The 14,120-nt window shown below is 37.5% G+C and overlaps 1 protein-coding gene across 3 annotated transcripts in view; it reads left to right on the forward strand.

Moving 5' to 3' along the window:
• SPTLC2 (serine palmitoyltransferase long chain base subunit 2) overlaps nt 1–14,120 on the forward strand; it is a 120,846-nt gene that overhangs the window by 54,726 nt on the left and 52,000 nt on the right. For all 3 annotated transcript variants that reach the window (XR_005030429.2, XM_036913039.2, XM_036913038.2), the window contains exons 7-9: nt 2,975–3,080; nt 3,822–4,041; nt 6,124–6,250. Coding sequence is in view for 2 of the 3 variants with exons in the window: in XM_036913039.2 (XP_036768934.2) it covers nt 2,975–3,080; nt 3,822–4,041; nt 6,124–6,250 (453 nt within the window). In the remaining variant the exon portion in view is untranslated. The remainder of the gene's footprint in view (nt 1–2,974; nt 3,081–3,821; nt 4,042–6,123; nt 6,251–14,120) is intronic.

Consider the following 14,120-nt stretch of genomic DNA (forward strand, 5'->3'; position numbering starts at 1 on the left):
CACTTTCAACTTTTTCAGCTTCCTTGTTCATAAGTCACTAGTTCAGTATTCATTGATTAGGAGTGAAAACAGAGGCTGTAGACAGTCTTTTGGTACAAAATACAACATAATCCTTTTACTACACTTTCAACTTTTTCATCTTCCTTGTTCATAAGTCACTAGTTCAGTATTCATTGACTAGGTGCATGTGGTGTATCTTGCTGTAACATTCAGGGTATTGAAGTGAATAAATCCAGGATCCCTGATCTCAAGGTTAATGAAGAGACTATAGACAAATTAGTAATAATACATCATATATTGATACGGGGATATGAATATATGCTTTGAAAGCACAGAGAAAGGTGACTCTAAGCCAAAACTTCTTCCCTAAATGTAAGTACTTTTGTGTATTATTAAAATAACCATTTATAGTAAAATAATGCATAACTTTCATAGTTAAAACATTCACATGTAGGGAGGAAAGATTACCAAACCGTATGTTAATATCATCTTTTACCAAAATGTGTGTGTTTCCAGAAGTCTAGAATATACACCCAAATTTCAGGTCTGTACCTCAGGATGGATCATGTATGGATGCTAATAACTTTGCAACTTTTGTCTTTGTCTTATCTAAAATGTTTTACAGTGCGAGTGTTACGAATAGTATTTTGTTTTATGTAAACAGAATTTATAAACACTGTTGCATAACCTGCTATTTTCTTAAAACATGTAGTGAACTTTGCCTGGCAGTACATGTGACTCCTCCTCCCCTAAGGCTAGCTAGGGTGGCAGGCAGTGTCTGGGGGTGCCCTTGTTAGTCTTTCCCTTCATTTTGACATTGAGGTTGTTTTTAAATGTTTCTACTAGAAACACTCTTCTCTACACCCACATTTTTGCTCAATGGTCTGAGTAGTGCCTTAGGATAAATTCCTAGCAATTTTAGAATGCCTGGTTAAAAGGGTATAAATTTTTTATACTTTTGCTAAATTGCCTCCAAACATTGTATGAATTTTTACTAAACAAGACAGTAATTGTTTCTATTCACAGGCCAACATAGGCCATTATGAATCATTTAAAATCTTTCCTTATCTAATGTGAGTCAATAACATGTTAATTTTTATTTGATTATAAGGTGTCAAGCAACTTTTTTATAGTTACTGTGCTTGTATTTTTTTGTAAATTGGCCGTTTTCAGACTGTTTTCCCTTTTTACTGATAAGAGCCCTTTATACTAATTATCCTTTTATGTTACAATATATTTTATATTTAATTGTTTTTAGTGTCTTGCTGTGCAGACATATTAAAATATTTATGTTGTCACATTTAAGACTTTTGTCTTTGACTCCATCTTACATCTTTAGGATTTTGCATAATGCCTTCCCCATTATAAGATCATAGGTTATTGTATATAATATTTTCTTGTGGTTTGTGTTGTTTTTTATTTAAATCTTTAATTTACATGTGACTTGGGAAGTGTAATATGAGAATGATGTTGATTTTTTTTTCTAAATAGAAATATGGTCATTCTACTATAGATATTTCCTTTCGTCTAAAATTTTGAATCAATATTTATTTTTCTCTTCCTTTCTCTTATGTTTCTCTTCCTTTCAAAACAGAGGAAGCTGAAACAATGAGTACATTTTTACTTGTCTGCTGCTGATTGCCATACTTTGCCCTCTGCAGCAGGACTAGTGGTTTCAGATCAGACTGACTGAGTGCTGTGGAAGCAACTCCTCTCTGGGTTAGGTAGCAAACAAGTTGTTTTGTTATGATAACTGAAGGTTTAAACACAGTCACAGCTTTCGGCCATCTTAGTTGTGTTTGTGGTATGTGTTTTTATTACCTGATCTCTTTTCTCTACCACAGTCGTTTTATCAAAAGAGCAAAATCATGTAACTTTGTAACCCCCTCTTTGGTGATGAGCAATAAAGAATATAAAATCAGATTTATGATGGGGTGTTAAATACACCCCAAATTTAATGTTGCATAGATTTGGGTTTTTTTTTTTTTCGTTAAGGTATCATTGATAAACAATCTTATGAAGGTTTCACATGAGCAACAATTGTGGTTGTTAAATTCACCTGTATTACCAAGTGTCCCCCACATACCCCACTGCAGTCACTGTCCAGCAGCATAGTAAGATGCCATAGAGTCACTACTTGTCTTCTCTGTGCTATACTGCGTTCTTGGAGGGTTTTCTTAAGGGATTTTTTTCAGGACAAATATAGTAAGTATGAAGTCTATGATGGTAGTAACAATGGTTTTCAAAGCATTTCTCTTTAATAGGAAATTATGGTTCTCATTAATGGTCATACCAACCAAGTTGTTTCTTAGGCCTATTAAACAGCTTAAGGACCAACAGAGCCACAAGAACTTGGCTGTGTACAGCAAGCTGATAGGTCAGACATGGAGCATCTCAACAAATTGCACACCGTGCTTAGCACATAGATTCACGTATGCCCAGACTAGAGTATTTTTACTCCACTACCAAAATAAAGATATATAACAAGTATTTATTGAATATCCTAGGTGAAAGGAAATGGGGCATGCACTTTGAAGTTTTTCTTCAGCATTTGCTTTTTAGGAGTTACATCTTTGTAGTAGTTTGTTCACACTCTCTTGCTCAGTCTTCTTCATGCAGTTATTTCTGAGTGACTCAGAATAGGATTAAAAATAAAAATACTGTAAATTTTAAAAAGCTAATTGAATGGCAAAGTATTTAACATGAAACATTTGTAATTTCATAAGCATGCTAACCAACTGAATCAACTGTGCCACAGTCATTTAGTCAAGTTTCTATAGTTTTGAACGTGTTACATTTTAGAGAAGATTTTAATGCAACCATTTTCCCCCTTTTCTGCCCAACTTTAATATGTTAATATCCTTTGCTATCTGAGATAACACATCCGGAATAAGAAATGTATATTTGCATTTCTAGAATGAAGTTAGGAAAGAGAAAGGTACTTTGTGCTGAAATTCTTTTTTGTGTGCTGTAGATATGCAAAGCCTAGAGAAGCTATTGAAAGATGCTATTGTTTATGGTCAGCCTCGGACACGAAGGCCCTGGAAGAAAATTCTAATCCTTGTGGAGGGCATATATAGGTAATCCTGCTTAATAATTTTTATCTGTCTGATTTAGCCCCGTGAAATCATAGATTTTTAAGATGAAGGGAATGCTAATTTAGACCCCTCTGAAACCTAAGGAGACAGTGTTTATGATTTGTAAAGATACCTGGAAGCAGAGGTAGCAGGAGACCAGAAGTCTTTTGACTGGCCCTTCTTTATTCTCTCCACCATGCTACATAATCTCCAAATCCCTTTTCTGTTTGGAGCCTTTATTTTTCTACTGTTTATAGGGGGAATTCATACATAGGGGCAAGAATTGGCGTATGTTTCTAATATGTCAAAACAAATTACACACCATTTTAGCTTTAAGAAATATTTTATTTTGGTTACCTATTTTTCAGCCCTTGCACTTACTCTCTTACCTCCTAATGTTTTTTTATCCTTTAAAAATGTATATTTATTATCTTAGTAATAAATAATTTAAATAAAAATTATTCTTATGTTGCTATAATTGCAAGCTTTAGAAGAATCTGCTGTGGTGACCCTCTGAGGTAAATTAAGATCAATTGTGTTCTGGTGCTTGTTTTAAAAGAGCCAATCTCCTTTCCTCTAGACATTTGCTTAGCCATGGCATCATCTAACGTTTTTAGTTTAAAACCATAGTTTGTCAGACCATTTAAAAGAGCAATAATCTTAAAAATTAACAAAGTGGCCAATTCCTAATTTTGAAAGTTCAAAGAAGTCTCAATGTATGTATTTTTTACCCTGTTTTGCCAGCATGGAGGGATCTATTGTTCGCCTTCCTGAAGTAATTGCCCTTAAGAAGAAATACAAGGCATACTTGTATCTAGATGAAGCTCACAGCATTGGGGCTCTGGGCCCTACAGGTCGAGGTGTGGTGGATTACTTTGGCCTGAATCCTGAGAATGTGGATGTTATGATGGGAACATTCACCAAGAGCTTTGGTGCTTCTGGGGGATACATTGGAGGCAAGAAGGTAAATGGGCCGTGAGAATCGAGCAGTTAAGTAAGGTACTGGCTGCTAGTTTTGGTAGCTCACGTCTAGTAAACAGTCCCAAACTGGGTTGTAGACGTCCTGAATGTGTTTGTGGCTTAGGCTCATAATGCCAGCGGGCCTCACACTTCAGCTGCCTGGTGAGTGACTGATGAACTAAAGGCTGGTTCTGTTCATTGTTTGTTGTTTTCTTATTTGAGCTTCATTCTAAACTACATGCTGCCCTGCCATACAGAGAACCCTCTTGTATGGAAGAACAGACAGTGGTGCTGCCTGTTTGTTTGGTCATCTTTACAGTTTGAGTTGTGCTCACAGTGTCAAAAATAGTGGGGAGGTAATGTGAATAATGGAAATAGAAGACCAGTTCCCTGCCCTTGGACTCAGATGCATCTTGGGTGAGCACAGAGACAGGAAGAAAGAATATTACTTTGCTAGCGCCAGTGTACTATAGGCATTGTGCTTTCCAATTTAAAAATTATATAATGAACTCTGAGGCATTTGAGGATCAGTGTGGCATGGTGGAAATGGTTGAACCATGGAGACAGAGGCCTGGATTTGAGTACTTACCTAACTCTGTGAGTTCTTGGGCAAAGCATTTAACCTTTTAATTTCTGTTTCAGTAAAACAGAGATAAGTATGCCTGCCTTATAAGATTGTAGTTAGGGTTTAAAAGATAATGTAGGCTACAACATGGGTGAACTTTAACATTGTGTAAATTAAAGAAGTCAGTCATAAAAGGTCACATACTCTTTCTTTTTTATAATTTATGCAGAATAGGCAAATCATAGAAACAGTAGGTTAGTAGTCACTTCAGGCTGAGGGGATCAGGGAAGTGGGAAGTGACTGCTAGTGGGTATGAGGTGTTTTTTTTTTAAGTAAATAAAAATGTTTCAAAATTAGATAGTGATGGAAGTTGCACAGCTCTGAATATACTAAAAGCTACCGAATTGTACACTTTAAAAAAGTGAATACTGTGGTATGTGAATTATATTTTAATAAACCTGTTGTTTTTAAAAACTCTGCAGTCAATAGGAAAAAGTTTGTGTCAAGTGTTTGTATTTGGCACGTAGTATATGTTCATCAGTGTCCTTAATTCCTCTTAAAACTTGACTTTGGGAGTATTAAAGCATGGACTTTCTCTTAATAATTGATTACCTTTTAGAGAAAACCCACTACTAGTGGTTTTGGTCAAGTCTAATAGATTTTTACCTCAAATTTTTGTTAGTGGACCAGGCTCACTTTGGATAATTGATTACTTTTTGATAAGATATATTGCTACACCAAAGAGTAGAAAAATAATACTCTCGGATATCATTTAGGCATACTGTGTTTTTGTGGTTTGGGGCAATTTTTAGTATTTTTGACGTTATACACTATTTTATAGCCACATTATTTTGTGTCTGGAATCTAAGCTTCTTTGCACATATATTTAAAGATTTAATGAAGTTAAAAGATGTCAGAGAATAGGGATATACAAATGATTGTTTTGAAATCCTTGTGACAGACAAGGTTTTTCTTTATTCGGTCAGATGGCTTTAGTGTTCTCATGAGAGACCCAGTGAATTTCTGTTTAATTTCTGGCACATTTTCATCTTTTTATAAACCTCTGCATATCTAGAGGATATTAATACCTTTAAAATTGGTGTTCAAGAACTGTCTTTATCCAAGAGTATGAAGATGGGCTTTACAGATATTTTCTGTAATACTTGGGGGTAAATCATTGTATAAAAAGCACTCTACACACTGTCAGCAATGTGGATCTATTTAAAAACACTAAATGGTATGTTTAGAGGACTTCTTTAAAACTAGTTTTTCTTTCTTCCATGTTGTGGCATATTTAAGAAACAAAACAAAGCCTAGGGACATACATACCTGGCCCAGCTGTTGCTGACACTATTTTTTGACCATGTTGGTTGACCTGGCATCTCAGATTAGTATCACTGTTGCAGTGCGATTGAAGGGAGGAAGAGTCCACTTTTCACCTGGGGAATCCACTTTCACCTGCATGTGAATTTTCAAGCATTGAAAACTTGCTCTAATAACTTGCTTATCTGAACTCCTCAGGAACTAATAGACTATCTGCGAACACATTCTCATAGTGCGGTGTATGCCACGTCACTGTCGCCACCTGTTGTGGAGCAGATCATCACCTCTATGAAGTGCATCATGGGGCAGGATGGTACCACCCTTGGTAAGTCTTTCTTCTCTTGGAAAATTTCCTGAGCTCAGAAAATACTTAACCAAACATGCTTTTTATCTTGAACTTTTTCCTGAAATGAGGAGTTAGATATACCAGTGGGGAGACTTAGCAGGTGTTTGAGGCCCTGTTTTGTACAGACGCTTTCCAGTGTGTTTGATACATGTGCCAGGAGAACTAGCCTGGCTTGCTTCCTGCTGAATTGTCTTTTCTGCAGTCACTGAAGCTTTAATCTTATGATCCCACCTATCTTCATAAGCCTTAGGTGATAAGCCTTCAGGGTCTCTCCTGAATTGCACAATTTTATATGAAGATGTAATTAACTATGTGGCAATATTTTGTTCCAATTGTATTTAAAAGCTGCTGTTTTCCATGAAATAGTGGCCCTGACTTAATGCCTTTTAAAAGAGTTTCTGAGTTAACATACAGTAAATAAAATCCTGAATCTGTTCATTCTGTCTTTGGTGGAATTTATAGTCCAAACTAGAAGCACTGACTTTAAACATACTAAAATGACCAATTAAATTTAAAAAGTGTGATCTTCACTTTCTGGTATTTGACTCTTATTCTATATCACTAGAGGGCAGTGTTGGCTGCAGAAAAGTTATTAAAAAAGGGGAGCTATTGGGTTTTGTTTTGTTTATTCACTTCTTTAAATATTTCCACTGTAGGTAGGAGACATCCATTAATTTCACCTATTGCTTTTTTAATACTTCTAGAATCAGTTTTACTCTTGTTAAAAAATTTAGTGTTATCAGCCTTGAGCTCTCTTCTCAGTTTTATAATATTTTGTGGTAAGATTGATTGCTTTGCATTGAAAAATGAGAAATGGTGTGTCTGATTTTGATTGGTTTAATCCTGTTTTCTTAAATCAGAATTTAATCTTAATATTTTTTCTGATCGGTGAACATCCATGTTATCTCTATCGAGAGACTTTTGGAAGTACTGTTAATCATTTTCAGTTTCATGAATTGATGCCCTGGAGAAGAAAATATTTCATTAATGCTGTGAATACAGCATGGAGCCTGTGAATAGTTCCCTATTAACAATAGCTACAATGTCATCTTCTCTCCTTCCTGTACAGTATTTATTGGAAATAATGTGCTTTGTCTGATACATATAAATATGGGGCTCATCTGGTTACTTCACAGAGGTGCATCAGCCTTCTTTATTCAGCACACAGATTTAGGTGACTAAAAAAAAAAAAATGAATGGCTAATAGCTATAAAAGTTAATCCTGGATAATTTCTTTGCCTTATCCTGGAGCAGAGATCTGTGTGACACATGACTTCTGGATAAACCACTTATCTGTACTAAATAATGAAATCCAATCTCTGCTGGTGGTGAGAAAATGAAATATGGTAATTAGATATAGGCTTCAAGTTAGCACTCATTTTCCAGTTTAACTGTTGCCTTTCCAACTACCCACTAAGCTTAGTGGTGTGAAGCAACAGCCATTTTATTATGCTCAGAGATTCTGAAGGTCAAGAATTTGGTCAGGGCACAGCAGGGATGGCTTGTCTTTGCTCCACAATATCCACGGCTTGAGTTGGAAGACCCAAGCAGCTGGGGAAGACTCAGATGGCTAGCTGGGGCTGGGGTCAGGGTCAGCTTCTTCATTCACATGTCACCTGGGCTAGAGTGACCTAAAGCCATGGCTCAGCCATGGCTGTTGACCAGAGCACCTTCATGTGTCCTCCCCATGTGGCATGGTCTCCTCACAGCATGGCGACCAGGTATTCAGAGGTGATGCTTCAGAGAGCAAGCATTCCCAGACAACCTGCTGAAACCATGACCTTCTCTGATATGTCATTAACTAAGGTCACTAAGGCCAGCCCAGACTGGAGGGCATGGGAAATCCGACTCCACCTCAAATGGGAGGCAGGTCAGAGAATTTGCAGCCATTTTTATGACTTGCCACTACCAGCTTTTAAATAATATAGTTTTAAAATTACTCCCTAAAACTTTTAATTAGTATCACAAACTTCTGTTAACTACATTGTTCTCTACCAAAATAGAAGATAATAAAAATAAAAATGTAACCAAAAGTAGAGATAAATAACCATTTCTCTATAAGGCTACTACCTGATCTTGATTGGCCTGATTTCCTTTAGGTTTGAGCATGGTAAGTAATGTTTATTTTTATGGCATCATTGAATCCATTTTTTGTTGTCCTTGTAGGAAAAAAAGGTGCAGACCAAGCACCATAAGAACTATGCCTTCAGGTGACCTTAAAAAGAGAGGTATCTGCAATTAACTACCTGAGTGTGACTTTATAATAGAAATGGCCTGTGTTCAGAGAAACCTAATCTCTTATGTTAGGGACACTGAATCTCATTAATTAATAAACATTGAGTATCTCAGTGTTAGACTCTGAGTCAGAATCCATAAGGTGTAGGCATACAAGTAGATCACTTGAGTGAAGTACACCCTTGGGGAGTATTGGGGATAGAGGATAGTGGGTTGTATTAGTCTGAGAGGGGAGTACTGTAGCATAGAAAAACTGAAGTTTTATTAATCATTCACCAAATATTTAATGCCCACTGAGTATGTGCTAGTGCTGTTTCTAGGCACTTGTGATTCATCAAGAATAAAGCACTTCCAAGTTCCTTTCTTACAGGTTTCTAGTAAGGGAAGTAAATTATACAGTGTGCTAGAAAGTGGTAAGGACTCTAGAAAAAGGTAAGCAGGGAAGGTGGGCCAATCAGGAGTTTTGGGGACCCATTTTGCAATTTTAAATAGGGTGTTCATTGAGAACATGAGATATTAGCAAAGACTGAAAGGAAGTGAGGCTTTAGCCCTGAAAAGCCAGGGATATAAGGCCCTGAGATAGAGGCAACTCTGTGTTCAGGAATAGAAGGGAGGCAACTGAGGAGGCATAATAGTACAGGTAGAGGGACTGAGGAGGAGGGAGGGGGAGGGGGAGGGTACATGGAGGTGGAATCCTGACAGGAGGCCGTCTTATTAAGTGTTAGATTGACACAGATGTACAGACATACTGGTTCTCTTACCCTGTCTTGTATGAAGTTCAAATTCTTGAATAGTATCTGTGGGCGGGTTATGGTAGCAAGCATGTGGCTTCTTTCAGATAATTTTATTGGCCTCCAGATTTCATGAAAAGGTACAGAAAGTAATGTACCCATGAGCTCATATTTTAATAATGTTAATATTCCATCCTATTTATATCACTTTTTAAAAAGGAAAAGGTGACTAAAACTCCTTCAGTGTCCTTTCCTGATTCTGTTTCTCTTATCCCTTCCCCAGAGATGATCACTATTTTGAAATTGTCTCCTATACTTTTATGCTTCTAGTATGAATGTGTCTATAAATAGTGTACTGCAAGTAGCCCCTGCTGTTGGAATACTCACTCTCTATTTGCTATAATGACTCTCAAAAGTGCTTATGAGATTTAACTGTCTGAATGGAAACCCTGTTGACTAAATCCTCGTGTGCACACCACCAAAAATGTTTGCAGGTGTGCCCAAATCTGGGGAGGAGGCTGTAGAGGGCACTTTAGTGTTTGGGGTTTTTCCTGATGAGACCCTGTCTCCTGTCCACTTGAGTTGTTTAAGTTAAGTGTGTAGTGCATGTCTTTTTTCTTTTTTTTTTTTTCTTTTTTTGTGAGGGCATCTCTCATATTTATTGATCAAATGGTTGTTAACAACAATAAAATTCTGTATAGGGGAGTCAATGCTCAATGCACAATCATTAATCCACCCCAAGCCTAATTTTCGTCAGTCTCCAATCTTCTGAGGCATAACAAACAAGTTCTTACATGGAGAACAAATTCTTACATAATGAATAAGTTACATAGTGAACAGTACAAGGGCAGTCATCACAGAAACTTTCGGTTTTGCTCATGCATTATGAACTATAAACAGTTCAAATATGAATACTCATTTGGTTTTTATACTTGATTTATATGTAGATACCACATTTATCTCTTTATTATTATTATTTTTAATAAAATGCTGAAATGGTAGGTAGATACGAGATAAAGGTAGAAAACATAGTTTAGTGTTGTAAGAGAGCAAATGTAGATGATCAGGTGTGTGCCTGTAGACTATGTGTTAATCCAAGCTAGACAAGGGCAATAAAACATCTACGTATGCAGAAGATTTCTCTCAGAACGGGGGGGTAAGGTTCTAAGCCTCACCTCTGTTGATCCCCAATTTCTCACCTGATGACCCCCCTGCGACTGTGCCTGTCTTAGGTTGTTCCTCCCTTGAGGAATCTTACCCGTCTCTGGCTAACCAGTCATCTTCCGGGGCCATACAGGGAAATGTAGAGTTGGTAAGTGAGAGAGAAGCCTTATTGTTTGAAATGGTTAGCTTTTTATTTCTTTGCATATTTATGCCCTGTAGCTTCTATGCCCAGCATTTGTCTTGAGGTATCTTTACCACTTGGAAGAATTATGATACTCGGTAAATTTGATATGAGGCACGAATTCTATTTAAGGGTTGTAATTAGGAAGGAAGAAGAAAAGCTATAGAAGTAGCAGGCGAAAGAAAACATGGGAAGATTGATTACTTCTTTGACATATCTTCTTGTAGAGTAACTTCAGCATGTATAAGTTTTAAGCTACTACTTAAATTGCGCACACACATTAACATAATAGGAGTATAGTTACATAACCAAAGCATATCTGTAATTACCAGCCATCTCCAGTGAAACCAAGAAAACCAGTTAGGCACCTTAGGCATTTGTGAAAACTTATCTATGATATGGTGGATATTGTCCAACTGAACTTGAACAGTCTGAGAGAAATCAGACAAATTAAAACAACCCATTCCTGGGGAATGTTCACCTCCCTTATGTTCTTTTAACAGTAAATAGTCTGTGGTTGTAAGATTTTGGAGTGCTACAATTTGCACTTCTCCTAATTCTTGGTTGAGTTCCAACAGTATAGATCCAGTCAAATTTGTTGTTTTACTGTATGCACAGGCCAGCTTAGATATCTCCTTCATTCCCATGGCAAGTCCAGGAGCTGGTGGGATGAGTGCATCTACAGCTGTAGCAGTGCGTGGATCTTTGTTGGGGTTTTTTGATGATCATCTTCTGGCATGAGTCTTCCAGAGAGTGCTGACGTTGGAAGTTCTTTTTCATATCGTATCTTAGTTCATTTTCGGGGTAGCCCAGTTAGGCTTTGATCTTCTGTATAAACACAAACAGACCCTTTGCCTACACTTTTATATGCCCTTTATACCCTTGTGTAGAACTCACTGGAGGTTACCACACAGGAACTGCCCTTTTTTTTTTTGTTTGTTTTGTTTTTGGTATCACTAATCTACACTTACATGACAAATATTATGTTTACTGGGCTCTCCCCTATACCAGGTCTCCCCTATAAACCCCTTTATAGTCACTGTCCATCAGCATAGCAAAATGTTGTAGAATCACTACTTGCCTTCTCTGTGTTGTACAGCCCTCCCTTTTCTCCTACCCCCCCATGCATGCTACTCTTAATATCCCCCTACTTCTCCCCCCGCTTATCCCTCCCTACCCACCCATCCTCCCCAGTCCCTTTCCCTTTGGTACCTGTTAGTCCATTCTTGAGTTCTGTGATTCTGCTGCTGTTTTGTTCCTTCAGTTTTTCCTTTGTTCTTATATTCCACAGATAAGTGAAATCATTTCGTATTTCTCTTTCTCCTCTTGGCTTGTTTCACTGAGCATAATACCCTCCAGCTCCATCCATGTTGCTGCAAATGGTTGGATTTGCCCTTTTCTTATGGCTGAGTAGTATTCCATTGTGTATATGTGCCACATCTTCTTTATCCATTCATCTATCGATGGACATTTAGGTTGCTTCCAATTCTTGGCTATTGTAAATAGTGCTGCGATAAACATAGGGGTGCACTGATCTTTCTCATACTTGATTGCTGCATTCTTAGGGTAAATTCCTAGGAGTGCAATTCCTGGGTCAAATGGTAAGTCTGTTTTGAGCATTTTGATGTACCTCCATACTGCTTTCCACAATGGTTGAACTAACTTACATTCCCACCAGCAGTGTAGGAGGGTTCCCCTTTCTCCACAGCCTCGCCAACATTTGTTGTTGTTTGTCTTTTGGATGGCAGCCATCCTTACTGGTGTGAGGTGATACCTCATTGTAGTTTTAATTTGCATTTCTCTGATAATTAGCGATGTGGAGCATCTTTTCATGTGTCTGTTGGCCATCTGTATTTCTTTTTTGGAAAACCGTCTGTTCAGTTCCTCTACCCATTTTTTAATTGGGTTATTTGTTTTTTGTTTGTTGAGGCGTATGAGCTCTTTATATATTCTGGACGTCAAGCCTTTATCGGATGTGTCATTTTCAAATATATTCTCCCATACTGTAGGGATCCTTTTTGTTCTATTGATGGTGTCTTTTGCTGTACAGAAGCTTTCAGCTTAATATAGTCCCACTTACTCATTTTTGCTGTTGTTTTCCTTGCCTGGGGAGATATGTTCAAGAAGAGGTCACTCATGTTTATGTCTAAGAGGTTTTCGCCTATGTTTTCTTCCAAGAGTTTAATGGTTTCATGACTTACATTCAGGTCTTTGATCCATTTTGAGTTTACTTTTGTATATGGGGTTAGACAATGGTCCAGTTTCATTCTCCTACCTGTAGCTGTCCAGTTTTGCCAGCACCACCTGTTGAAGAGACTGTCATTTCCCCACTGTATGTCCATGGCTCCTTTATCAAATATTAATTGACCATATATGTCTGGGTTAATGTCTGGATTCTCTAGTCTGTTCCATTGGTCTGTGGCTCTGCTCTTGTGCCTGTACCAAATTGTCTTGATTATTATGGCTTTATAGTAGAGCTTGAAGTTGGGGAGTGAGATCCCCCCTACTTTATTCTTCTTTCTCTGGATTGCTTTGGCTATTCGGGGTCTTTGGTGTTTCCATATGAATTTTTGAATTATTTGTTCCAGTTCATTGAAGAATGTTGCTGGTAGTTTCATAGGGATTGCATCAAATCTGTATATTGCTTTGGGCAGGGTGGCCATTTTGACTATATTAATTCTTCCTAGCCACGAGCATGGGATGAGTTTCCATCTGTTAGTGTCCCCTTTAATTTCTCTTAAGAGTGACTTGTAGTTTTCAGAGTATAAGTCTTTCACTTCCTTGGTTAGGTTTATTCCTAGGTATTTTATTTTTTTTGATGCAATTGTGAATGGAGTTGTTTTCCTGATTTCTCTTTCTGTTGGTTCATTGTTAGTATATAGGAAAGCCACAGATTTCTGTGTGTTGATTTTGTATCCTGCAACTTTGCTGTATTCTGATATCAGTTCTAGTAGTTTTGGGGTGGTGTCTTTAGGGTTTTTTATGTACAGTATCATGTCATCTGCAAATAGTGACAGTTTAACTTCTTCTTTACCAATCTGGATTCCTTGCATTTCTTTGTTTTGTCTGATTGCCGTGGCTAGGACCTCCAGTACTATGTTAAGTAACAGTGGAGAGAGTGGGCATCCCTGTCTAGTTCCCGATCTCAGAGGAAATGCTTTCAGCTTCTCGCTGTTCAATATAATGTTGGCTGTGGGTTTTTCATAGATGGCCTTTATTATGTTGAGGTACTTGCCTTCTGTTCCCATTTTGCTGAGAGTTTTTATCATGAATGGATGTTGAACTTTGTCAAATGCTTTTTCAGCATCTATGGAGATGATCATGTGGTTTTTGTCTTTCTTTTTGTTGATGTGGTGGATGATGTTGATGGACTTTCAAATGTTGTACCATCCTTGCATCCCTGGGATGAATCCCACTTGGTCATGGTGTACGATCCTTTTGATGTATTTTTGAATTCGGTTTGCTAAAATTTTGTTGAGTATTTTTGCATCTATGTTCATCAGGGATATTGGTCTGTAGTTTTCTTTTTTGGTGGGGT

This window comes from Manis pentadactyla, chromosome 11 (assembly GCF_030020395.1).
Source record: "Manis pentadactyla isolate mManPen7 chromosome 11, mManPen7.hap1, whole genome shotgun sequence".
Lineage (NCBI taxonomy): Eukaryota > Metazoa > Chordata > Mammalia > Pholidota > Manidae > Manis > Manis pentadactyla.